The sequence below is a fragment of the Parambassis ranga genome, chromosome 22, assembly GCF_900634625.1.
Source record: "Parambassis ranga chromosome 22, fParRan2.1, whole genome shotgun sequence".
Classification (NCBI taxonomy): domain Eukaryota; kingdom Metazoa; phylum Chordata; class Actinopteri; family Ambassidae; genus Parambassis; species Parambassis ranga.
The window spans coordinates 19,944,834-19,971,672 of NC_041042.1; the positions used below are offsets into that span (position 1 = coordinate 19,944,834).

General features: G+C 41.4%; 1 protein-coding gene across 2 annotated transcripts in view; it reads right to left on the reverse strand.

Annotated features, from left to right (window-relative positions):
- The window catches only part of gabrr2a (gamma-aminobutyric acid type A receptor subunit rho2a), a 40,790-nt gene extending 16,559 nt beyond the window's left edge, over positions 1 to 24,231 (reverse strand). The window contains exons 1-4 of one of the 2 annotated variants that reach the window (XM_028394717.1): positions 24,117 to 24,231; positions 22,284 to 22,394; positions 4,976 to 5,043; positions 3,235 to 3,458 (exon numbers count right to left, since the gene is read on the reverse strand). In XM_028394717.1, coding sequence (XP_028250518.1) covers positions 3,235 to 3,458; positions 4,976 to 5,043; positions 22,284 to 22,394; positions 24,117 to 24,231 — 518 coding nt within the window. Of the gene's footprint in view, positions 1 to 3,234; positions 3,459 to 4,975; positions 5,044 to 22,283; positions 22,395 to 24,109 lie in introns of both variants that reach the window. The other variant, XM_028394715.1, reaches the window with a different exon arrangement.
- Positions 24,232 to 26,839: the final 2,608 nt, after the last annotated feature.

The following is a 26,839-nucleotide window of genomic DNA, read 5'->3' on the forward strand; positions in this document are numbered from 1 at the left end:
GCGCACTCAGCTGTAGCAATTAGCCAATCAGAAAATAGAACTTCTTGTTGCCAGGTGAGGTCTGAGATTTAGCTGCAAGCACACCGCGCAGCAGACGTTATGGCATATAGATCCCTCCCTTTGTGTGTCAGTCACCTCATTTGAACTGCTTGTGTGTGTTGATCAACACAAGCAGACACATCAGCACAGATTCATGTGAACTAAGTTACCTGTTGTGCAGTTTTTTGCAGCTTTTTGAAGGCTTTGAGTAATCTGTTTCTAATCTGTTTAATCTGATCTGTTTTTTGAGTCTGTCTCTAAAATCTGACAGTCTGATGGTCTCATTGGGAATAAGGTGAATGTGGTTTTTATGGTTAAAATCATGGTGGCACAGAGGTTAAAAAGTAACAGATGTAAACATATTTTGTTCTAATAATCTGTTCGTGTAGAACCACCATGAGGCTGACAAAACTGTTTCATTAGGGCCCGAGCACAAAACGTGCGAGAGCCCTAATGAAATGCAAGCGTTTATTACTCTTTTTTTCTTCCGCGTCATTGGGCCCCCTGAACGTGCTCGAAAACTCACCAAAATTGGCAGGCTGGCCAAGTTTGCGAAAAATGGCGATCTGAAACCGTCGCCGCAATAGTGACTGTCCAAACGGCTCTGCCGCGCCCCCTAGAATTTGAAAATATTCAGCGGAACAGCTACGGCAATGACAATTACAACACTGATATATCGCCTCATACCAGGAAACATGCCTTTGGAAAAACTTCCACCCCTACAGGGCGTCGTCCATCTTGGGAAAAAGCCATGTTCCAATTTGCACACCCTGCACTTTTGCAAACTCCTCCTAGGGGTCTTGCTTGATACGGCTGAAAATTGGTGCACTTCCCTTAAGGGGTCAGGGACCAAAAGTTATCAAAAACGCAGCACTTCGTCATACGGTCTGGCTGTGGCGCCGTCACAAATTTGACCCTTCGCCACACAGGAAATGGATGTTTTTGTGGCTGTATCTCCCACATACTTCATCCAATGTGGATGAAACTTTACAGTCATGCTGACTCTGAACATCTGACTCTGCATGCATTGATATGCTGATATGCTACAGTCACTGCAGCACCTACTGGCCGGAGGACCTGTCTTTCGTATATGTGTGTTTTGCTGTACTCTTCTGCCCTGCAGAATGAGCTGTGGCTCATGCTGGTACAGGTGGGAGAGAGGCCGTGGGACAATAGGGGAGGTGGCGGCTGCGAGTCCCGAGGACTGCAAGGAGTGCGGCCCGTTTAATTTTTTAGTTTGTTATTTGTATGTGTATTTGTCATCATTGCTTAAAATAAATATTTTTACAGCTTTTAAATTCAATTTAACACATCATCTTCATACGTCCTAAATGCACAGCTTGAATTATGGCTTTGTGGATATAGGCTGTACCAGCCCTCCTTTATCCCCTCTATGAATATGGGTTAGTTCGATTCAACCAGTTACATTGTACGGGGTGTTTCTGTATGGTGTTCCAAATTCATGCTCCATGTGCCCCTTTTTCACTTTGAGCCCGTCCAAAGGTCTCTGCATGTCCCTGGACTTCACCAGCAGCGGTTAAATTGTGAAGGCGAGTAAAATAATTGGTGCTTCAATGGCTAGTGCCCTCTTGTGGTTGTAAGCTGTTTTCATGGTAACCAAGGAAGTGACAAAGAAATAAGGGATTGAAATACGGGATGGGGATTTGCTTCATAAGAACCTCTTTAACCAAGCTGCAACCTTAGTTTTTACCCCGGTTTTTAAAACTGCAATTCACATCACAGCCTCTAGGGGGCTGGTTCCAAAAGCAAGTGAATCTCCATATACTCCTGTGTTAAAATGTCTAACAATACCGCAAAAAAAAACATGTTTGCTGCCTGGTTCTCTATTGATCCACTTTCCACTTTGTGGGAACTGTATGGAGGTGATTTTTTAATAATTATTATACAAGGTATTATTACTTATCAATATAATTAGTGGACGCAACTGCCTTGAATGACAGGCGAGTGCCAACTCCTACTTCCGTAGCTCCACTTGCACTGCACCTCTTTGGTTGTAATAGAACTTTGTAGGTAGACTGTGACGCTGCCAACATGGAGCCTCCTGCAGAGATTCAAAACAACCTAGAACTTAATGCCTGAACCTTATATTGGTGTCTATGCACATGCTCAGTAGTGCTTGGAAGTTCGTCACATGCTGTAAAAATGAAATCCTGATAGTTCACTGCTGTTTATTAAAACAGGGAAATCACTGACATCTGATTGTCATTCTCTTAATCTAGTGATCAAATCACCTTAACTTCACTTAATTTGGACAAATGAAATTCTAATTCTAAAGGTTCATGACTCCCAATATTACATATCACTCACAGATATGTAATACTGGATTATTTAGTAAATCTGTGACTTATAATGATATATTAGTCTCATTTATTTGGCTGGGCTCTGCTGTTTTGGGTCAGAAATATACAGAAATATAGAACATTTGAGGTAAATTATTAGTAAACACAGACGATAACAGGAGTTGTAGAATTTTCTTGATCAGAAGCTGCTTGGATGAGCAGCAGAATGTCTTCAAGAAAACTCTACAAGTCCAAGTCCTGGATGAATGAATCTTCACCAACAAACACAGAAGATGTTTATATTTGTGTTCTATTTTTCAGAAAAGATTAAATAATTACTTTACTTTACTTATCCATTATGCATTCTAAGCTGTGTGAAAATGAAAATGTATATTGTGAACTGTACTGGAGATACACAGCTCATCTTAACAATCCGACCTGAAATGGATTAGGCTGGTTTAGGCTGTGGGAGCAGGGGCTGCATGTGGTGCAGACTAACAGCAGTGACTATGCAAGGAAGATGTTGAACCACATCTAGCTCTGAGCTTTACAACTCTGCCATGGCAGAGAACACAGAAGTTAGTAGGAGGGAAAGGCATTTTTCCTATTTCATAAAAAAAGGAAAGTCTCTACTGTCAGTTTTCATTTTGAAAAAGACCAGAGAAAAGCGAGCAGGGGCAGAGAATGAAGGGCGAGTGGAAGCAGCTACCTTTTAAAGCTTACTCTCTCTTTGAATTCAGTATAAATGCAATGTGATTGTTTCTGATGCAGTCATACGTGATGTGTTGTAAAGTCATGTTCATATGGCAATGACAAGAATTTAAGTAGAAAAAGAAAGAGCAGAGCTCCTGCAAGGCTGTTCTTTAATTGTATCACTAGATAAAAAGCCACCAACCTCAAGCTGTAGAGCACGTGTCCATCAGGAAAGACACGCAACATGATGTTGTCGGTGGTTGTGTCATGGATGAAGGACCTCTTGGAGTGCACAAAAAAGACATCAGGCACCCAGATCTTTTTAACCAGACGACCATCAAACGTCATGCTCTTGTTGGTGCTGCTGGTGAACGACAGACGCTCATCCTTCCAGTAGTGCCTTAGGTACAAGGTCATGGTGAAGTCCTGAAGTGCATATGAAAATATACAAATATTTAAAGATTATCTGTTTAATTGATGTCTGAGGGTGTACTGTGTACAGACTCTGTCCTACACATATGAATAAATTCTCTACTCGTCCATTTCTGTCCCTTCCTTGACCACATGTGCCCTACCACCCTACATCTCACAAAACCACATTTTCCAGTTTCAAACACATTTCTAGAACTGGCTGATCACTGAGAGATCCCAACCCTTGACAGGTGCCAACCCATCATGCTGATTTAGAAACTGTGTCTTCTCTCCGTATATAGTCTTGCATTTCTTTCTCTCTGTTTCCTTCTGCCCTATCTAGCTCCTCCACAGAAATGTCCCCTATATGAGCAGGGTCCTGCTCATGGTTTTTTCCTGTTAAAAGGAAGGTTTTCCTTGCTATTACTCACTTTAACTGTTTGCTCAGGTTTTAGGCTTCAAATTTCTGTACAATGCCTAGACAGACACTATACAAATACAATTGAATTAAACAGACATCCCTTTATTCTGTATGTCCCCATATGAGCCTGATCTAGCAGATCAGCTGTAAACAATCACTAATTACTAATGCCTGCATGCAATAACAACACTGATTTACATGTAGAAACATGTTCTTGGCTGAAGAACATGCAGGAGAATCTGCCTGATGTGTAAATTAAAACACCACTAAAAACTGTTTTCAGTCCTCAGTTGCCAAGGCTTAATTACACTTCCTGAGTTTGCTGTCTCCCTTTTGAACAGATTTCCTGTTATGTGCAGTGATTTTGCCAACAAACAGCCCAGGAGACAAAACGACTGCAGCTACTCAAAGCTCTGTACACCTTGTAGCTAAAAGAACAACAAAGAAAAAGACAGGAAATGCACTAAAAACAAAGGAAAGATGTTGTTGAATAGCTGAAATAAACCAGAGCATGCATTTTCTTCCAACTGCACATCTACGTCATTTTAACTTGAGCTGCGTTTATGAATATTGCAACTTTCTGTAAAGCATTCTACAAGGATAACGAATGCCTTTAAGGTTGGACTTTGAAAGCTTATCCCCTGTGTGGCTAGTCCACAAAACAAACAACAAAAATAAGGACTGAGAACGTACACCTTACTCTTACACCACTGTTTACAACACACATCAGTTTTAAGAGTTTACTTTTGTAAAATCATGCTCCCACATCAGTGAGGTTAGTCTCTAGTTAGCGAGCATAATGACTGTACAGCACACATCTACACATGTCTTGAAAAAAGCAAATTAGTAAAGCAGCAGCAGCTTCAGTCCTCCAGCTGTTTCCACAGAGAATCATTCAAGCACAGCAGTGAATGTGGGAAAACAGAGTTCAGAGCCCAACACACACCCAGTGGAACATCTCAACCACGAACCAGCTAATACAACTGTAGCAGAATGTTTTGCTTTCTCCTTTTTGTGATCTCTAGTCTATATCTACATGCAGCATTTGCGTTGCTTGCATCGGTGATATTGTGTGAAAGTGCATTGTGTGGAGAAACAAGGATTTTCTTACCATATCAACTTCAGAGATGCTGTCTAAGCTCTCCACCTGAACATCCACCCCCACAGGGATTGCAGGACCTGCCAAACACAATTGCATCATGACCAAATACAGTAATGCACTGGTGTAGAAGAGGTGCTGACCCTTTGGCTTATAGGAAAGAGATGAAAAATGTTACCAGTCGGCTGACTTCCTCAGCTTACTTCAGTGTTAAATGCTGTTGATACTGATTTTGTTCCTAAGTCAGTTGACTGCTGGTGGGTGGATTTATTCTTAGATGTATTACCAAGAGGATATGCAACATTTTAAGTAAGTTGAGTTGCTCTTTGGCATTTCTACCTCTAAAATATGAACTCCTTTAGATGAAGTCTTCAACGCAATGAAGAATCAGACCCATTAAATTTGTAATGTGTGTGCTTTGCTTTTGGAATACCATTAATGTTTGTGTTACTCAAATCAAGTTGGAGCTTTTTTAGTATTTCTTATCTCAGCTTATTCCTTCAGTCTGACATAGTAAACCAGCGGTATCTTCCCTCTATCCTTCACCTTTTATTAGGTGAGACAAGTGTCAGACTCGGTGTCTCTTTAGTCATAGAACATGAATTACAATGGTCATCTCTGCAACCTCTTGCCTACATGCATGCAGCAACACGGTTTTACATTCACAACATTCACTCTCGTTCAACAACATTTGTATTGTTTAAGAGCACAGATGTTCTCATTGATGTCAGATACAAATCTAAAGCATATTACAAATGCAAGCTAATTATAAATGCAAACTGTCAACACAATGAAAATTTGATTCACACAAAAAAGTCAGAGTTGAACATTGTGTGTGAGTAAGTGTCTCTCCTTCAGTGGTATTATGTTACAAGGAGGACAAAACCTGGCTGTCAGAAGCTGCTACAGTGACACGTGGACCTTGGGGAGAACTATTGAGAACATTTTTTGGCAGGACTGTTGGCAGAGTTCCACCGACCCAGTCACTACAACAACTCCTGCACAGTTCCTCCTAAACTTACAACTTTAGCAGCAGAATGAAGCAGTCAGGCTCAGAGAAGAGGCTTTATTCTAAACAAATCACTCTAAATGACAGATGCAAGAGGACACTGAAGAGTCATATTGTGAGGGCTTTACCAGTATTTAGATGTGACCAGAGAGTAAGTGGACATGACTGCTTGTTTATCTGTATGAGAAGGCACTGAGATCAAATTCAACATCTCCCCTTTAAGTTCCAGTCCACCATCCACCTAGCTCTAGGCAGGGTTGCATTGTGGATGAGGAAGGGCGATCAGCACTTTTAACCCTATTCAACTGACCTGTGTTAGCTATTCTTTGTTTAGTTTGCTACTTGTGAAGCAGACGTCCTCCTTAACTTGCAGTCCCTAAACAATCTTAACAACTCAAGATCATGCCTTACCACTCTCCACCACGTATGCTACATTAAGCTCTTTTCTGAATAGCCTAGAAGAAAACTCCAAGTGTGTCCACCATGTGGAATTGCCTGGCAAGGTACCAGGAGAAGGCAGAAGTAAACTATGTGAGCACAAATAAAATGTTTGTATGACAGGTCGTTATAGGTCTGCTGAAAGGTGACTTTATCATCAACAAGAATTTACAAGTATGTTGCTGTCAACAATCCAGCACTGTGATGTGACTTGATGCTGTGATTTTTCCCTAGATTTTTTTCTATGTATTTAGTTTCTTTAAATGTTTAAATTAATTAGTCATCATAAATTTAATGAATTCTCTATTATTACCAACACTGCCTTTTACAGTACATAGGATGTACATAATGGATGCACCTATGTTTCTGTTCACTGGTCCTATTTCATCTCTCCTCACCGTCTCTATTATGACCTTTGACCCCTTCAAAAAATAACATCATTACATGTGACTCTCACGTATCATTGAATGCATGAACACACTTTATAGTTAAGGCCAGAGAAGGGAAGATTTTCAGGCGATTCCAACCACTTTGCATCAATTTTCTTTACAGTCTGTAATCCAAAGAGATTAGCAGAGATGCTAAATGCTAGATTAGAGTCACCAAAGCCTTTCAGATGAAAGGCTGTGTTGGGATCTTTATGGGAACAATGGCATCAAAAGTGCTCTTCTTATTACACTTTGCATAAATGGTCTTCTGTTTTAACAGTAGGCTTAGCCAATTCAGTGTAATATCAGTCATCTCCGCTGTACACAATTTCAGAAAAACAAATCTAGTTTGTAGTAGTAGTAGCCCCAAAGGTCAGAAAGATGGTCAACAGGGAAAAGCCTCCTGAAACAGAGGGTTGGTGGTGTTATAGCATTTTTGCAGGTACAAGATAAAAAGTGTCAAAGTAGTCAGTTAGGAAAATCTACATTGCTAGTTTCATAGAAACACCCAGCTTCAGGGAAGGCTTCATCGAGTATGTTGTCCAAAGAATAGAGGTCACGGTGTAACATCAAAATGGCCACTTCTCCCTGGCGGTGTACACTGGTCTTAAGAAGACGCTTTTAATCTCAATACAAGTTTCAACTTCCATTCATAATGAGGGCAGTACAATTCCCGATTGACTACATCAGAAGCAACAAAATGAAAGTACTGGAGGACGGACCAACTCCTACTTCTTTATTTTACTTCTTTACCTACACCAAATAAAGAAATAGAAGATACATTGGTACACTGGTTAGGCCACCCTTTCAGCATCAGCCAAGTATGCCTGCTGTCTGTACCCTTGGACCTCTCCTGGGTAGGTTGAGTCCATCCTGTGGTATGGCACACTCATTGCTGAGTGTGAATGGCTTGCAGCCCTATTACCATGAAGAAAGTGTTATGGTGGACAAATTTCAGATTCTGTTTTCTAACATGTCTTGTCTACAGTTTAATGAGGTACAGTCAAAACATGCTGGCTTAACCTTCGATGGTTTCTTCATCCTCGTCATTTATTGAGACAGTAATGAGATTTCAATTCTGTACTTTTGTACAGAATTGTACTTTTGTACAGAATTGTGGGTCTTTTCTCGTTTTTTCGAGTCACAACAGTCTGGAGCAGATTTTTGTTATGTTTAAACTGATATGACTGTAATCACAGCTCAGTAGTGACTTAGCAAAGCAAGTTGATTTACACTGAATTTCAGTTATCTACATTAACATCTACAAGTACATTTACAAACCAAAGGTCTCAGGTAGTAACAACATGCTCACCAAAGTGGATACAGGGCTGTTTGCTGTCTGCAAAAAGGTGTTTGTAAAACAGGGCAAGGTCACTGGAGGGCAACTATCGGCAAACCAAGACAACAAAGGATTCCCGATCACAGGTCAGCCTCTCTAAAAAGTCCACTACAAACAACTATGTAGAGTAAAATTAAATCTTAAGCAGACATAGCAAAGCTCATTGGAAAGAAATGTATGTACCATCAATAAAGTATCACTTCAGATGCTGCTTAAATCAGGGGCTCATGTGACCATGGTACGGAGCCGCTCTGGTGACATTGCATAAAAATAAAAAGTAATGCGTGGCATACCCTGACATTACATACGGTAGTTTTTTCTGCCGGCTAATGTCTAACCCCCCTGCCAGTTGCTTCCCTCTAACCTCATCACCCCCCCAACTTTGGAGTTCTTTTTGAACTAAACTCAGTTAAACTAGGTGCTCGTACTATTTAGTGCTCGTACTATTTAGTCGAGAAACTGTCAAACTAATTGGTTGCTATCAGATTGTAAAGAGAAGTTACACTAATTTAACAAAAAGTGCATCAGAATGAAATCTCCTACCCTACCTTTAAACCACACAAAATAGCCACATAGGCTTAAACACAAATACTATGCTGATGTTGGGAAAGTAATAGAGTTTATTATTCACCAGCAGGACTGACCTGGGAAACTACATGGCTACATGTGGATGCACAACAAGTGCTCAAAGAATGGCATTCGTGCAAAAACAGGAAAAAGGTTCATTTGATTCTAGCAGCTCTAGACCCAGGTGCCTTAGCCATCCGTTGTTATCTATCTATGTTAACTATCTATGTTAACTATCTCGTGGCCACGCATTTATTATGTCGTGTCACCAGAGGGGCTCCGTACAATGGTAAGGAGATAACAGATAGAATAAAACTACTATATTTTAACCCCCTTAATCCTTCCTTTCAGTCCATCACCTGCAGATTACTGCAGCTAATGGCACTAGTGTCCCTTTTAACGGCCGGGCCGGTGTTGAGCTCCAGATCTGCAGTGTGAACTACAGATATATCACAATACAAGTGCTCGTACTATTTAGTTGAGACAACCTCAGCTATCTACTTTTAGGCAGCAAAGCAATTAATGAGGCCAAAAAAGTGAAGAGAGGATTGAGGCCAATCTCACAGATCTACAAAAAGAAGCTTTAAGTGTCAGTGATGAGTAGAAGTCTTGGTTTCTGCTTTTTAAATTTGGACCCCTGATGAGATAACTGGTGAGCATAGAATGCAAACAGGAAAGAAAGTTGTCATCATCACAGGGACAGATTGTGAAGTTGGCAGAGAGTCAGCAGGGTTTCCTGCAGTTCTTTTTAGTCAGGGCGGCTGTCTTGACATCATTGTGAAAAAAAACATTCTGCCGCATCCACGTATGCATCCACAGTAAAATAAGTCCATTATCGTACATCGTACACAATTCCTGCCAATAACAACTTACCATTAACAAGCACATATTCTTTCTCTCTCGTCTTGTACATTCATTCCATCTCATGTGATAATTCTCAGCCAATCAAGTCTGGGCATTTCAGATTCTAAATTTGCGATTCTACAATGCAGACAGATGACTTAGAGGCAGGTTACACACAAGTTACACGTGAAAAGACGAGATAAAGGAAAAGAAAACCGTGCCAGTAAAGGCACTTTTGATAAATATATAAATAATGCATTCGGAAAACAATCAAATAGTAACATAGTAATGTTAAGCAAACAGTTAGTGCTAATTTTTCATGAGCTGCAGGTTGCAGTCTGGTTGTTTCCATCACGCTGATGTTCAATAAATTAACAAATTCAATCCCACCCCTCTCTCCTTCCCTCTGTGCTCTCAAAGACTTACCACTCTGTTCTGCAACCCGTGCAAGCAAAGAAAACTACAGTTGCAATTTGAAAAGCACTTCAATGTATGCTGCTTTCTAGCTATAGAGACAAAGCCAGTGGACATTTGAATTATGAGCTGTGAACTGGAACGGTACATCAATGCATTCTATATTGAACAGGGCTTAATAACCATATATGGGTAGAGGAGGGTGAGGAAAGAGAGGACCCAAACAGAGGACTACAGATTATTTTTAAGCATATGGAATGGAAATGATATTTGAACATTTTAGCTGGTATAAGTTATGTCATCTAGAGCATATTATGTTGTTAATAAAACAACATTCTACATATCAGTAATCGTACATATATGTGTGACAAAAAATATTGTCAAAATATTTGATTCGTACTGAATTCATTTGATACATACATGCACACATGTATATACACTTAAACCTTTGCTTCAAGAAATTTTCTCTCTTCAACTTTGAGTTGAGTACCCCCTGGTTTAGAGCTTCTTTCAGCTTTTGTAGATGTGCCTGTTGAGTGAAAAAACAGACATCTACCTAAAGATAGCTTAGGCATGACAGAAGATGTTACTGAAGTGAAAGAAGTTAAATGTCCTCCAAGTGGCTCAGAGCCTGTAAACCTTTGTAAACCTCAGCCAGGTATAAGCTGACACAAAATAAAAAACACAAGTCAGAAGTTGCATCCCCCTAGCCGACATCTGACAGAAGATGAACGGGTCAGGAACATGGTTTTTGAAGATTCAGTTGTGTTTGCATAGGACAATTCTGACATCAGTTGTATTCCCAATCTTGCAGCTAAAATCAATCTAAAAGATGATACACCAGTCCAGATATCCTAAAATGTAATGCCACCTACATCCTGAGTATGGCTCAGTAGCCGACTTGGGTGGGTGAGTTGGCCAACTTTCATTTCCCTGTTAAGTGTCAGCCCAGCAAGTCAATGCAAATGCTGACACCCTCATTACGCTGTGCCATGCCAAGATAATCTTAAAGGAGTATCCTGAAACCATGCCACCTGAGATGGTCTCTGCATTCTGGCAAAGCAACAAAACCAGGGGGGTGGTGGTGTACCATGGGTTTCCAGTGATGATACATTTTCTGTGTGACCTTTTATATCACTTCAGAAAATGTTACTATACTAACTATAAAAAACTATAGACTATACTGAAACTATAGAAATAGCCCATACTCTAACCAACCCATACCAGTCAGGTTAAGCACCTAAACATTACTCATGTTTTGCATGAGGAGCAAAATGCAGAGTGAAAGGATCATCTATCCCAAATAGCCCATACATATAAATGTACAAGAGGAACATGTGTTTGAAGAGACAAATGTATGACATATTTTGTATAAAAGGAGAATTAGACCCCAAATATCTAAAAATAACCCCAACAGTCAACCAAGAGCTGCGGTCCAAGAAATTCAGCCAATAAGACAGTCACAGTTGACATGCAGAAGCATAGCACACTTCAACCAGCTGTAGTCCCAGACTCAATGACACCATCAGTGCCTGCTGTCGCAACACCAACTAGGGAACCAGATGGGGAACCTCCAAGGGAGAAGCTTGTGGACAACAGACAACCTCTTTCACAGACACTGGGTGTGACAGGGCCAACTGTCTCTCACCTGACCAAACCTGATGATTAAATACGCCTTTCACGCCATGTGTATCTGTACTGGTTACATAGATTTACACTGGGTCGGTAACACATACAGGCAGGACATCAGTACTTCAAATGTCTCTTTTCCTACTGACTAGTGGTCCAGCAGGGGTGCCTGCAGGTGATCCCACAAGACAAAGGCTGCTTTAGCACCAGTATAGCTGAGGAATATGAGTTCTACTGACACTTATTAAGGTTTAAAATAAGCAATTTAATAGACTCAGGATAGCCTGCTTTAGTCCTACTCTATCACAATATACGCCATGGAAAAGAACACTGTGTAACAGCTTTCCATAGTTAAAAGATTCTATCAATGATAGACTAACTATTGAAGTAATAAACAGTTGTGCTTTTTAGTGCCACTAGAACTAAACTAAACTTAAGAATTAATTCATGAGGAATTCATACTGCAATTTGCACTGCTATTATCTGTGTAGATTGTTTTATATGCATTCAAGTGAGTTAGTGCAACAAAGAATATCAGGACTAGGCATAAATGGACAAGGGATGATAATATATAGTTAGAAAGTGGTCCTCATTGTAATCAGGGCAGTGCCCCACAAATCAGATGTGTCGCTCCCGCAAATCTTACAACCAACACCTGACATTTCAGTCCCCAAGACAGCAAAGATACTACGCTCCCAGCCCACTGGTAGAGGACTTGAGCTTGAAGGAAGCAAAGGCTGTCCACAGGAGGGGAATTTAGTGAGAGAGGAACAGAGAGATCAATGGGACTAATTATTAGTAGAAACTATAATCGGTAATCGTCTAAATGTTAATGATCAAAGGGTTTGGTTTATACTAGGGATGTCCCAATCAGGTTTTTTTGCCCTCGAGTCCGAGTCTGAGTCATTTAATTTTGAGTATCTGCCGATACCGAGTCCCGATCCGATACTTCAGAATTCTCTATAAAGATACTCATTGCAGCAAAACCTGTGTGTGCGTGCGTGCATCACGCTGCCACCACACTGGGAGATTTCACACACGCAGCAGCTCATCGAGGTCTCGAACCCAGGACCTCTTGCACCAAAAGCAACTGTCATACCCCTACACTACAAGACACAGAGCCACCCTGCATAGAAGGCTATCTAATAAATATATATCCGAGTCCTGATCGGGAGGTAATGTCCCATTCCGATTGAGTCTGAAATCACGTAATCGGGACATCCCTAGTTTATACACACTGTAATATCTGGCTGTTATGACTATGAATATAATATTATTATTATTAAGAACCACTGAGATAGCTATAGGGCTTAGGCGTTCTCTCCTGCATTACAAACTTCAAAAGGCAGCTTTCTCCTCTGAGAGCCAACCAGCCAACCAACTCTTGTTGGATATCAGTGGGAAAAAAGAGAAACAATGTGTTCTGTGGATTATCCAGAGTCAAAAGGACATTTTCCTAGAAATATCAACACAAGTGTTGCTGACTAAATTTCATGTGTTACTCAATCTGAATATATTTGCACTCCAGGCTGATTCACTGTAAACAGAATCAAGACGAAGCTTGAAACAAATGTCAAGATGTGACATTTACTGATCACACTATGTGCATGACTGTATGACGGCATGACAATCAGTGTCAGGGTCATTCGATGACTGTGATGATACAGTTTGTGGGTCAGCGTGCCAACATCAATAGATTTTTCTGGAAAACAGATATTTAGAGGTCTTTGAAATCATTTTGAAGGTCTTTTGGACTCATATTACTGCTTCTGTCAGGAGTGAGTTCAGTAGGGCCCAAATGCAGACAACTAAAAGCCAAAACCCACAACATATAATTTAAGAAAGTATAAAAAAGTACAAAAAATAAAAATAAAAATAAATAAGAAATACAAAATAAGACCTACAATGAGGAACTAAATGTTAGGCACATAGGTTGCAGTGAGAGTGCAAAGGATGTTAATAGTGCAAAACAGTGCAGCTGGCATTTCAGTATAAAGCGACTGAGGTGCAGAGAGGATGAAAAAGGGGGGGGGGGGGGTAAAGGGGCTGGTGCACTAAGAAACAGTGATGGAGGGGGTGGGGGGTACTGAGGTGTCCACAGTTCGGTGCGTGGTGGGTGGAGGGCCTTACAGGTAATATGGTTGTTGTGGAGGACCCATTAGGGTCTGGTATGAAAGGCACCAGAAAAGCAGACTCAGAACCTCCTGGGTCCGGGCGGAAGGCTACCAGAGATGAAGGTTTGGACCCTACTGGGTCCCGACAGCAGGAAACCACCAAAGGCTGAGACAGGAACCCTCTAGGGTCCGAGCTGCAGAGAACCATCGGAGGCAGAGCTGGAGACCTCCAGGATCTAGGCCAGAGACCACCAGAGACGGAGACTCGGACCATCCAGTCACAATAGGAAACCAGAGACAGGGGCCCTCCCGGGTCAGGACAGAAAACCAGAGACAGGGACCCCTTGGGTCCAGGCAGGATGGCTCCGGGGTCTGAGTGTAGGTTCCACCATAGTCCAAGCTGAAACCTGTAGAGACTGTGACAAGGACCCACCAGGGTCCAAGCAAGAAAACTCCAGAGTTATAATAAAAGTCCCACTAGGGTCAGTGCCAGACAACTCCAGAGGCAGAGTAGAAGACTCACCAGGATCAGTGCAGGAGGCCACTGGAGGAGGTCACATGGAGGGAAAGATGACATTGTGGAGCGAAGCCTGGTCTCTGGACCACCCTCTGAGTCAGGAATAAACGAAGAAAGCCCAGCCAGCTCAGGCAAAGACATGTCACTGTCCCCCACTAGCTCCAGTCAAGTGGCTCCAGCTAGAACTGAGATTGGGACTGGTGGTGGAGCTTTAGCTGGCTGCCACCATCCCTGAGATTCATCACTCAGTGAAGAGGGCTCCGCCGGCTGGCTCAGGAAAAGACAAAGAAAACCCAGCCGACTTTTGGACACAGGTGAACACAATCAGGGCGGGGCAGGTAATCACAAATGGAGGGAAACACAAGGGGATGTAAATGACACACAGATACACAAGGAGAGCAGACTTTCAAAATAAAACAGGAAGAACCAAAACAGAATAAAACCAGGAAACATACAAACTTTAAAGTAAGAAAGAAGACCAACGGATCATGACAGATTCTTTCTTTAGCCCTGACTTAGTAGTAGTAGTAATTGCATGCTATATAATCTTGGGCTTCTGAGGTCAGCGTTAGTTATTAATAGACCCAACTGAGGAGTCACATAAAAACCAAACAATGCTGCTCAAAGCTGACTAAAAAACAGACTGACAAAGCACTTCCCATCTGGGTGGAAACAAGTTAAAGGCTATCATTGCATAGAAATATTTACAATGGTTAATGTGCCACTGCCTGTGTATTGCCCCCAGTCTAATTATAGTGTTGGTCCTGTTTACCATTAAAGACACCACCAATGTGAAGTTCTCTTCATGGTATGACAGAAACCAGGACTACCAGATGCACATTTACAGCCAGTTTTGGGCTACCTATAATTTTGATGTTTGTTCTTCATTTAGGACAAAGTGTCATTTGAGGGGTAACAGCTGTCTGATGGCGTAACAGATTGGTGCCTGTGCTAATCTAAGCTGTAAACAGGGGGAACTGCTGCCAGCTTAATCTGCTTGTCACTGCTGGAGGGGGGCCTGGCATGCAGTTAGGCAAAGCTAGGCTAGGCTAACAGCTTGCCTGTAGAGCAGCTAAGCTATACTTCAGTAACCACAAATCTAAGCCAACATCTCCAGATGGTATCTGGGTGCAAATGACCACCAGTGAGCACTAAAGCTTTAAAAAACAGTGGTGATTATTGTGGTGTTCCCCTGAGGTCATGTCCCCTCACAGATGACATACAAGGATAGCGTGTCTCTTTGGTGGTCTGGGAAAACGCATATGACAAGCTTTTGCTGTTTGGGACGTTTCATAAGCTGACACTTTTGTTGTGCCAATATACTGTTATATCATTTAACTATCTATTCATATCTAAAATAAAGCAGCAGTGAGCATGAATCACTAGAAATGTTTTGATCTAGCTAGCTACAGTCCTGATGTACTTAACAGCTCACACTTCTCATGAGAGGCTACAATAAAGTCAAAGCACACTGATACCTGTCTTTCAACCTAGCAATCCAGTGTCATAGAAATAGTCATGCATAACAAGAATTGTCTCTTATACCTTGTCTTTCTGTGAAGTACTCACATAATGTAATATATGGTTTTGTGCAGAACGACATATTGTTGTCATCAGAGCCAGAATGATGCATGAAGAACCTTTCCTTGTTTTATTAACAGCTGACATGAGACGGAAGCAATGTTCACAATTGCCATAAAGCAATGGTGCTAAAAACCAGGAGAATTAGGGTTGGGTGGTATTAAGGTATTAAGGTATACCGGCGGGGCACACAGGTAGCAGCGGTATCATTTTGCAGCTGTGACCTGGTCCCTTAGAAGAACCCTGCTGCGCTTTGGAGGACGAGCCAGAGCTGAGATGGTTTCTGAACAGTTTGGTTCCTTCTGAACCTACATTTATCATTTTAATTGTTTCCATTAGAAAAACTTGGCAGTGACCGGCAGGTTTTCAGTTTACCAGACAAGTGTTTTTATTACCATGTGTAACTTCTAATATAAATACTGCACAAGGCTCTTAACATGATAAAATTACAAAAACAAACAGAAACACATCGGGACGGGCTCATACCAGCAAAATAATAATGCTGCCAGCTGGAAATTTAAAAAAAGTCTGTTTGCTATATGTGTTTTTAAATGGCCTCAATAAAAACTATATTAACTGAAAAAGATGGCTTGACATGTGTCAGGCAGTTTATAATGCACTTTACCTGCAGTAAACTGTAGGCTACAGCAGCTGAATTAAAATTAAACGTGCGCGGTGTCTCTGTAACTTGAAATGAGCATATGCACTGTTTGATGGGGCTCTGCAGACACACACCCCTCTCTCTCTCTCTCTCTCTCTCTCTCTCTCTCTGCAGACACACACCCCTCTCTCTCTCTCTCTCTCTCTGCAGACACACACCTCTCTCTCTCTCTCTCTCTCTCTCTCTGCAGACACACACCCCTCTCTCTCTCTCTCTCTCTCCCCCTCTGCAGGCACAGTGGAGATGTCATATGTTCATATGCTCAAACCCCCATTTGCACTTGGTACTTTCCTCCTGATAAAATTAATGCTACAAAAAGTCGACCAATCAGAATTTTGGTCGAGCCAGAACGCATCGACTAATAAATCGACCAGTTGACCGGGAGATTACAGCCCTACACTTTAGCCACAATAATTTAATAGTTTCATTAGATGCATTTATATCTGGATGTTGCATGTTCAGACTCCATCTGCATTTAACATGAATGATTCTAGTGTCACATGGGAAAAAATGATCAGTTTATATCCCAGCTTTGAGTCTGCAGGGTATATATGTTGATAAATCCACAGCCTCTGATAGTACATGATCTGCATGAGAGCCAGCAACCTTACAGAGGCAAACACACTGTGTATGACATAAATAAACCACTACCCTGTATTTATCTTTGCACTTGTTTGATTATTTAGACTCCTGATATTGGACAGCTGTGGCTGTTGTCCCTGAATGATTGGTTCTATCCCTCCTGTCTGCAAACTAAGGCAGAACCACTGTCACTGAATGCCACCATTTGTCTATAGAGCTCTGGGGGTAGGGTATATTACATTAATAGGCTACATGACTTTGCGACCTCTGGTAAATCCACGACACTGGTAAGCCATCACATTTTCTGAAAAGCACACAGTGGCTTTGGTATACAGTCACCAGATCATAACATGACTCAGAGCCCATACATCAAATGATCTGACCGATGGGTTTCCCATCTCTTTTCCTTCTGCGTGGATTAACAACAAGCTTAATGTGTTATCTTGTCGAGGATTAAGAGCAATAATACACCCCTACCGTTAGCCCCCCCACCACCCCCACCACCCCCGCACCCACTGGAAGACTGGTAGCATCTGTTTGAATGTGAATACAACTATAGGCAGAAATTATGTGATAGTCTTAGGGTGCAGAAATTATGTACACTACTCGTTAGCACTGCTGTGATCACTGATTACTTTGACTATTTATTTATGTAAAATTTTATTTAGTCTGCATGCCATGCCATGCTTCACCTTTTTCAGTCTTTTTTTTTGTAGAGGACATTGTCTGAAATGTTTTCCTCTACATTATGTTCTCCATGTTACTTTGAGTGTTATTATCCAAACTCAGTGGAATATACCGTCAGCTCTGTCATACAGCCATTGCAGAAATTGTAAGGAAATTATGTCACAACACCTCACAGAGACAAAACTAGTCAACCCAGTCACCAGGAAAATGTTGCTATTGTACATTTCTACAAACCACAGACCTTTCTATGCTTAAAAATATATATCATTTTAACATTTCTCCAGACAGCAAAAAAAGTCAACATCAACATACCAATACTTCAAACTGTTGCAGTGTGTTTTGAAGGAATTTTAGAAGGAATTTTTTGTGCAAATACAATAAAAGAGACAGTATTAGCCATCAACTCAGATGAAGATTCATGACTTTATACTACTATAAAGACTTATACTACTACTACTATAACTTTATATACTTTTGTATATGAGTTTAATGACAACATTACCTTATTTTAGGTATGCAGCACAGGATAATGGCAGCTGCTGTAACATTTTGTTTTGTTTTGGCAGACCAATACATAGCTCTATTAAAGGTGGAATAATCATTTCCATGGTAATTACAGGGCTCATTATTGCCTTTTGTAGCCAGACAGTCAGACAGAGAGCATGTGCCAGATCAGCAGCGAGCAATTACATTTTCCCGATGGCCACATTGACTTCCATCAAGAAAAGAAAGGGATACAGATTTTTATATGTTTCACCATTTTTAAAATGTAATGCACAATCAGGTAATATAGACCGTTTTTCTTTCAGGACAACCTGGACTTTCATAATATCCAGGCTATAGTGGTGTCATATGACTGTACTAAACAGTCTAGCACCAGCATTCTAGCATCGCGTTAGGGGGCCATTTTTATATGTGCGTTTCAAAAGTCAGCAAATTTCAAAATTTTTCGGGCGAATGAATTTTTCTACCGAGTTTGGTGAGTTTTGGGGCATGTTAAGGCCTCCAAAAATGCGATCTCAGGGGGAAAAAAAATAAAATAATAATAATTCTTAAGGTTTCAATAGGGCTCTTGCACCATTCGGTGCTCGGGCCCGAATAACAGTGTATAACAGAGGTATACAGAGCGACGCACATTCCAGCTGAGATAACAGTCCACTACGTGTCTATTATTGCATTCGGAGCCGCTTTTCAGCCAAGTAGAAGACACAGCTAGTCAGGGGAAATATTTCTCTTGTCTCTTCAACCATCTTTGATACACCATGTGAGAGCAGAAAGCTCTACAATTGGATTTTGAGCACCTTGTGATCTTGTTCGATCGTCTGATTTTCACTGACTTTCTCATAGACACAGCCTGTAAACAAGACAGTGACATGGTATACTATACCATGGTATATACTATACCATATATGGTATACAGTATACTAATAGAAAGCCTTAAGTGTCCTCTTTTTGGAGAAAAAAACGTAAGTCGCTAGCTTTGACCATTCCTGAGAACTTATCGACTTTGTAAAACATGCGCTCATGCATCGGATACGATGCCCTCGACTCCGAAGGGGTAATATTATAAAACACAAGTAACGTGGCTGCATGTGCAAGTTCTAAGTGCTTTAGGTATAATTTCAACAAAAACAAAACAGCCAAAATATCTCCACACTACAGATGTTTGTGACCTTTCTTCTCAACGATGTCTGTGCACTTCCTACTGCTCTGGTTCGCTGCCGCAGCATTTTCTTCCTTGCTTCTCTGTCCATTCATTTTTCTCTCACCACTCCTCCAAGTCTCAGCTGCTCACAGTGACGGTACAGCTCCACGAGTAGCACTGCAATGCACATGCGCCGCGTCACACAACGTGTACACATTTATTGAGCATTATCGAACTTCGCGATATCATTTTTATCGCCCAGCCCTACGAAGAGGGTTGGGAGGCAATCAATGCGATGCTGTCCTCAACAACTCAACTTTGGTCATTCAGATTTACTTTAACAGCCAGACAAATCTGGGGTCACAGTGAAGGGACATAGGGAGTGGTTCTGGAGAAGGGGCCTTGGCTTACCCAGGTCTGAGAGAAGAACTGATACATGAAAGGACAGATGAATATGTGGAAATAGAGAGAGCATGGATGACATATTTGACTGTGGGATCATTCAGAAGTGGCAGTTCTTGAGTTGAGGAAGGAGGAGAAGGAGAACAGTATGTGTTAGGAGGGGGAAGACTTGTTGTTAATTTTCATGATCACCGAGGACCAAAGGTGACAAGTTCGACCACTCAGTGTGACCAGAGTCTTATGGTGGTCAAGAGATGTGGGAATGAGATCTTATTTCAGAATGTCAGACAGTCATTTTGACGACTATGTTTGTCAGATCATGCCGATCATCCAGCATGCACCCACACACAGTATGCCAATCTCTACCCAGGAGAGATTAGCAGTCACTGCGAATATTAGCTTCTGAGAGCTCACAGAACATTTCCGCTTTCCCGCATTAACCAACCACAAAAAGAATTACATCATTGATTCTCACAATCCTGAGAGAGAGAACAAATGTGCCTGGTGTCTTGCTCACTGGTGTTCTCAGAGGGACCGCTCAAAGGTTTGGGCTCACTTGGAAATGTCTTTATGTTTCAAAAATTGTTTTTTTTTTTTTCAATGAAGATAAAATTAAAGTAATCAAACAGTCTAGACATTGTTGTGAAATAATGTCAGCACTGCTGAACTGTTTTGCTGATCAGAGAAGCTATAGAAATGGCCTGGTGACCCCAAACTTTTGAACGGTAGTGTAAATATAATCCATAATATATAATCTGCAGGAGGGCATGGGGTCCTGCTCAAGGTTTCCTCCTGTTTAAGGTGAGTTTTTTTTGCCACTGCTTACTCAGGGGTCAGATTCAGGCCTTATTTTTGCTGCTATTGTCTGCGTTCTTCTATGTATTCTCTATAGACACAGCGTGTTAAACCAATTGATTGATGACTGGGATGTCTATAATCCATATTCTTTGCTGCTCACTTTCTACTTAACAGCATGATATCTTGAAATCTGTGAGCTACACTGCTGTGGCAAGTGCTGAAAATGAGATATTCTCAATGGAATATCAACAGGCTGATCTCGGGGCTCTGTCTATTATCGACTTGAATACAGAGGAAGGAGTAAGGAAGAGTGAGGAGTGTTTTTTTTACATTGTTTCTGTTTCATGATGCAACAAAGCTAGAAGCTTATCTCTTTTATTGAAACTTTTAGGTATTATGCATTAGTCTGTATTAGCATAGCTGCCTGTACTGTTTGTTCCTTTCTGCTGTGACCTCCTGCCATGAGCTCTGCCTTTTTTCTGATGTAACTGCTGATCTAACGACCTCATTTATTATCAGTTTTACCTTTTTCCCCATCCTGCTTTGGAACTCAAATACAGGTGCCACTTTGAACTTGTGATCTACAGTAATTTAATGACACAGAACAAAACCATTTGAATGTTTTAAAAGCTCCATAAACTGAGTAACAACATCCCAATGTGAGCTAACACAGAGATAACCATATTAGAAAAACCTAAAATGGAAGATTATCAACAGTGTCAGCATAAAAAAAACATGAGATGCTTCATGGTTTGAGAAGATTCCAGAAGAGGGATGGACTTATAACTTCAAAGAGCAGGGCAGCAGTGCTGACAAGCAATTGGTTTTTTTAAAAGCTTGAGGGAGGATGGGTGACATGTACAGGTCAACCAAATGCCCCCCTTCCATGCATCCTCATCCTCAGCAGGGTGCTGCAGGATTTTAAGGTGCATATCAACAAGACTGCAGTGTGGAGGTTTTTAAGTGCCACAAACTGATAGCAACCTAAGATAGCTTAGAATCGCTAATGTAAGGAGGAACCAAATCACATTCCTTCAACATTACAAATTAAATTAGGAATATCAATATGTTAATTCCATAACAGGGAAGGTGAAAATATTATGTGCATATACCAGTGTGAGATGAGATGGACAATACCAGTGGATCCATACGGGCAAAAAGCCAACACTGTTCATCATAAAATATCTGATGAAAATGTGTGGTGAATATATAGTTTTGGGGGCTTGGATTATGTAAGGGACTGAAAGTCAGGACATCTTGGCGTGTGCTGCTCAGATTTTCACCATCTATTAATCTGCCTTTAATCTTTTCACTTAAATCACTGCAGTGTCCCTTTAAGTCTCGGCTTCTAACACAAGCAACTTCAATATGAAAGTATTGCTTTTGTCTCGTATTTTATTATTGATCATATTTTATATCTTATACAGCATGACCTATGAGATAATATTAAACAAGCTGAACACTACAGAAAGAGTCTTGATCAGGTTCCATTTCAACATGACATGTATGTATGTAAAGAACAGATTTCACAGGATAAACATTAAATTGTGAGTACTTATGGCATTAGCCAGCAGTGTATCAGCAGTCAGTCCACTTTATATGCTTTCCTGCAGTATTTAACCTCATCGTGCTTTGTTGAAATGACCGGAGAGCTTTGCACACCCACCTCCAAATGCCGGCCTCATGGTGAAATCATGATCATCTACTTTGAGCAGATGCTCCGTCTTCATTTTGCGAGACTTGGTCACATCTGGAGGTTTTTTTGCCAAGGAGCTGGAGATGAAGATGACAGTACTGTGTAAGCGTGGTCTGGTTGTTAAAAGCAATGCAACAGTAGACAATACTGAGGTCTGCATATAAATGGTTCCTCACTTGGTGTGTGTCTGATTTTCTGACCCTTGGGAAGAAAGTCTAAATCCTTTTCAAATATTTATGTGCCCTTCAAACTTCTTAAAAAAGCATACATAAAATGTCAGCGACTAAGAGAAACTTGTCAACATTAAGTGGTTGAGAAATTGAGAAATGTGGCCTGTAGTCAAGAAAAACATGTCACTTCTGTGATTGCATTTGTGTTCTTAGTTGCATTGAAAGTCATGCTGTGATAATTGTCAGCAGTGGAGTCCGTGTCTAATGGTTGTGAAGCTGTTTAGACCACATACTGTGTTAAATCACCTCTGAGGACGGACGCATCTGACATCTGCTGAGACCCTGGCAAAACTATAGCAGAGAGATCACATCAGGGTGTTCTCACTGAGGCACTGCTGCACTCCCTGAGTACAGAGTGGATGTTTCACATATGTAACTTTCTGAACTACATACAACAATAATCAATGTGATCCTGGTTTACCAGTCTGTGAACAGAATTAAGTAAGGATTGATATTTGATTTTTTTTTTTTTTGGACCAGTACTGAGAAAGAACCTTTTTTCCTAGTAACATATAGATTTATTGATCCATTGAACAGTGTTTTACATACAGCTGAGAAACATGCATTTCAGATCAGCCCATGTAAACCAACATGTATGCCAACATCAATATGTCTGTGGTAGAAATAATACAACAATGGACCATTATATCTGAAGACCACAGCAGTAATCGTGCTCTATTAACTGATGACTGATTTTAATGTGTCATATTTTTAGTTATTTGAATGTGAACCATGGTGATGTTGGTTAATAATGGCCATGTTTTATGGAACAACACTAACATTCACTTAGCCTCAGGCTAAGCTACAAACTTTGCAACAGCAAATACATTTTAAATGACTGTGGGATCATTTACCTTCAATAGTTAGGTTAGGTTAGCAGCACATAATCATGTTGTTTTTATTCAAAAGTACTGATCATAATCCTTGCATTCATTTAGTTTCCCACTGACATATAAATGGGACAAGTAACATCTTCATAACATGTAATTTCTAGAAGACAGGGATGACATTTAGTAGAGCCATTTATCCACTTTAACACTGCCACTACACACTGTAGCCACTAAAGCAGGACCACATTACTTTTTCTGTAGCTGATGACAAACAAGTCATAATTCTAATGACCACTAGAGGTCTTAAAATTTAAAATATTTCCGTTCTTGGCCTTTGCTAAAACAGCTGATGAGTGTAGGGAACAGTCTGCTTCTTATTTCAATCAGATTCATATTGGACGTTTATCAGGTGGGTTTTGTAACACACCCATCCACTCACACCAGCCTGTGGTAAATCATTGTATTACATCCCTGATAGATATGAAGTGTTCTATGTGAGTCTGATTACCAACACAACTCCTGGTTCAAAAAAGCTGCCACACTTGGACCTGTTGTGTGATAAACTTCATTTGAACTTTACCAAAAGCATCAATTAGTAACTAAACTAAGGGAACCTGCTCTATGCTTTTGAACACATGCATAAACTCCACAGCCTGCTGTTATTTTTACAGTTTCAGAGCATGCACAGCTTTCCTCACGGGTTGATGTGTTTTCATACAGGTCATTTTCTACTTACGTGCCATGTTTTTGGGTTTCCACGGTACCGGTCCATCTCCGTACTCTGTGGCCGTGTTTACGACATTCCCCGGTAACCAGCAGGCATACAAGTAAGATCAGTGGTTTGATTAAATAAGTCATCTTGACGGCGCAAATCCACAGACGTGTCCTTTAGAAGCCCCTTTCAATCGGTTCATTCCAGCAGGGCTCAGGCGGCAGCGCATGGTTCTCAGCAGAAGATGGACGCGTCGTCAGTCATGGCATCAGACTGCAGGAGAGAAACGTGTGCGCGAGTCTATACACTGCACTTATCCCTCACGAGAGAGAGAGAGAGAGAGAGAGAGAGAACATCTGTAGTTTACATGCTCCGGGGGGACACGCACAGTCGCGCGCGCGCGTGCGGATTATTTGCAGTCTGGCATGACACAACAAGAGCGCCAGATTATTCCCCCCTCCCTCTTGTAAATAAAAAATCTCATCACAGGAATCACGTTTCAGTCAACTCGGGGACATGGTGGAGCAGTTTAAACGCAACCACTATGCCAGAGGCGGTCCCAGCAGTTCTGGGGACCGGGCTCAATCATTTGCACAGTGTGACAAATTTCACTTGCAATGCTGCAGCGGCGCGGCTGTTCCCCCAGATCCCTTTAATGATTAGTTAGGCCATGCATTTATCAAGCAGCTTCATGAGTCAGCAGCATTTATTTATTTATGTATACCTTTATAAAAATATATATCCTGTTGCTCAGCAGAAACAGTGGCTGGAAATAGAAGTTAAATATGTCTTTTGTACACATGTGTAAAGACATAAATCATAATGAAGAAATAAACTTAAGTTAGGATAGGAGATTTCATTCTGATGCACTTTTTGTTAAATTAGTGTAACTTCTCTTTACAATCCGATAGCAACCGATTAGTTCGGCAGTTTCACTTTAAACGAAGAATATGAATCATCTGAATCTATAAAACACTAAAAACATCAGCCAATCCTACGAGGCGCTCCTGCACAGAGTATTGGCTGGTTGTCACTCTCTTCCTGCTCTGTGCACCAGAGAGGTACGTGCATGATGGCCGAAGGCACAGACTGGTTGGGAGGCGTGGCTTCAGGGTGAGCTCCAAGAGAAAGGGGCGTGTGCTTACTTTCAACATCTGGCTGACTCTCACTGAGTTTTCAAAATCTCCTACCCTACCTCTAAGGTCTTTAATTGCTGATTTTACAAAAATGTATGATTAGGAATTACAGAATAGAATATAGAAGTACTTTACGTTACGGAATCATTTACATACAGATGTTAGCAGTAGTGAAACAAATTGGAGCTCCAGATGCTATAGATATATTTGGATTCAGTCCTCCACAAACTATCAGCTGTGGAGAGTCTGCAGCTAAATGGATTTTTGTGACGGCTGGTCACCAGTAAGTTGATCTAAAGAATGCAGTTTTTTGTTTTGTTTTTACAGAATCTCATCAGTGTTGTGTTTCTTAGTTCAGACATGCAGAATAAAGTGTTTATGGCACAACTTTAAATAATTTCTGAGGCTATAAAGCCGTTGGTTTTCACTTGGTGTGTTATTGTTGTTGATATGATTGTACTAACTTTCCCCATTATATTACACACCTGCATTTACTTCCCCCATTTCTCATATTGACACACAACACACACTTACTCCACCCAGATGGCAGCTGATGTTCCACCAGTGGACTGGATGCGCATGCTTCACAACAGTGATGACTCATCTAGCAACAACTGACTCAACATCCGAATCCCTTCATCACCCACTCCCCCAGCCACACTGTGCAGCCTCTGAGAAATACAGCTTATCCTGGATTTCCCTGCCAAATCACCAAGCACAGCTCCCTCTGTCAGCCACTGCATGATCAGGTTCGTCACTGGGTTGCCATGGGATAACATGTATTATGTAAAAACTTTGGTCAGGCATCTGAACACTGACACTTCCGGTTAATTTAACTGTGGCTTCTATTATTGGGAGATAAACACAGCAGTACTGCATATTACTTCAGAAAGAAAACATTGTTCGGATGACACTCAGAAATTTGATTATCCACTGTGTCAGAAACCAAACATTCAGATAATCAGATTTACATCAGCTGAACCCTGATAGGTATCGTCAGGCCAAGCGTGCTGCTGCTGGGGCAGTCGTAGAGGCAAAAACTTAGACCTGGGAGGAGTTCGAGGAGGCCATGGAGGAGGACTATTGGTCGGCCTCAAAGAGATTCTGGCAAACTGTCCTGCGCCTCAGGAGGGGGAAACAGTGTGGAGCTGTTGACCTCGACTGGACCAGCTCTATACCCTCCACAGGGTGCCGAAGGGTTCATGAGAGTTCGCCCAACTAGTCCACATGTGTTTTGTGGATAGAGAGGGCATTCAACCGTCTCCCTCGTGGCATTTTGTGGGAGGTGCTCTGGGAGTATGGGGTCCGAGGTCCTCTGCTTAGGGCTGTCAGGTCTCTGTATGACCAGAGCAGGAGTTTGGATCGCATTGCCGGCAGTAAGTCAGACCTTGTCCCGGTGCATGCTGGACTCTGGCAGGGCTGCCCTTTGTCACCAGTTCTGTTCATAATCTTTATGGACAGAATTTCTAGGCGCAGGGAGGGGCCGGAGGGGTCTGGTTCGGGAAACACAGGATCTCATCTCTGCTTTTTGCAGATGATGTTGTCGTGTTGGCTTCATCGAACCAAGACCTCCAGTGTGCACTGGGACGGTTTGCAGCCGAGTGTGAAGCGGCTGGGA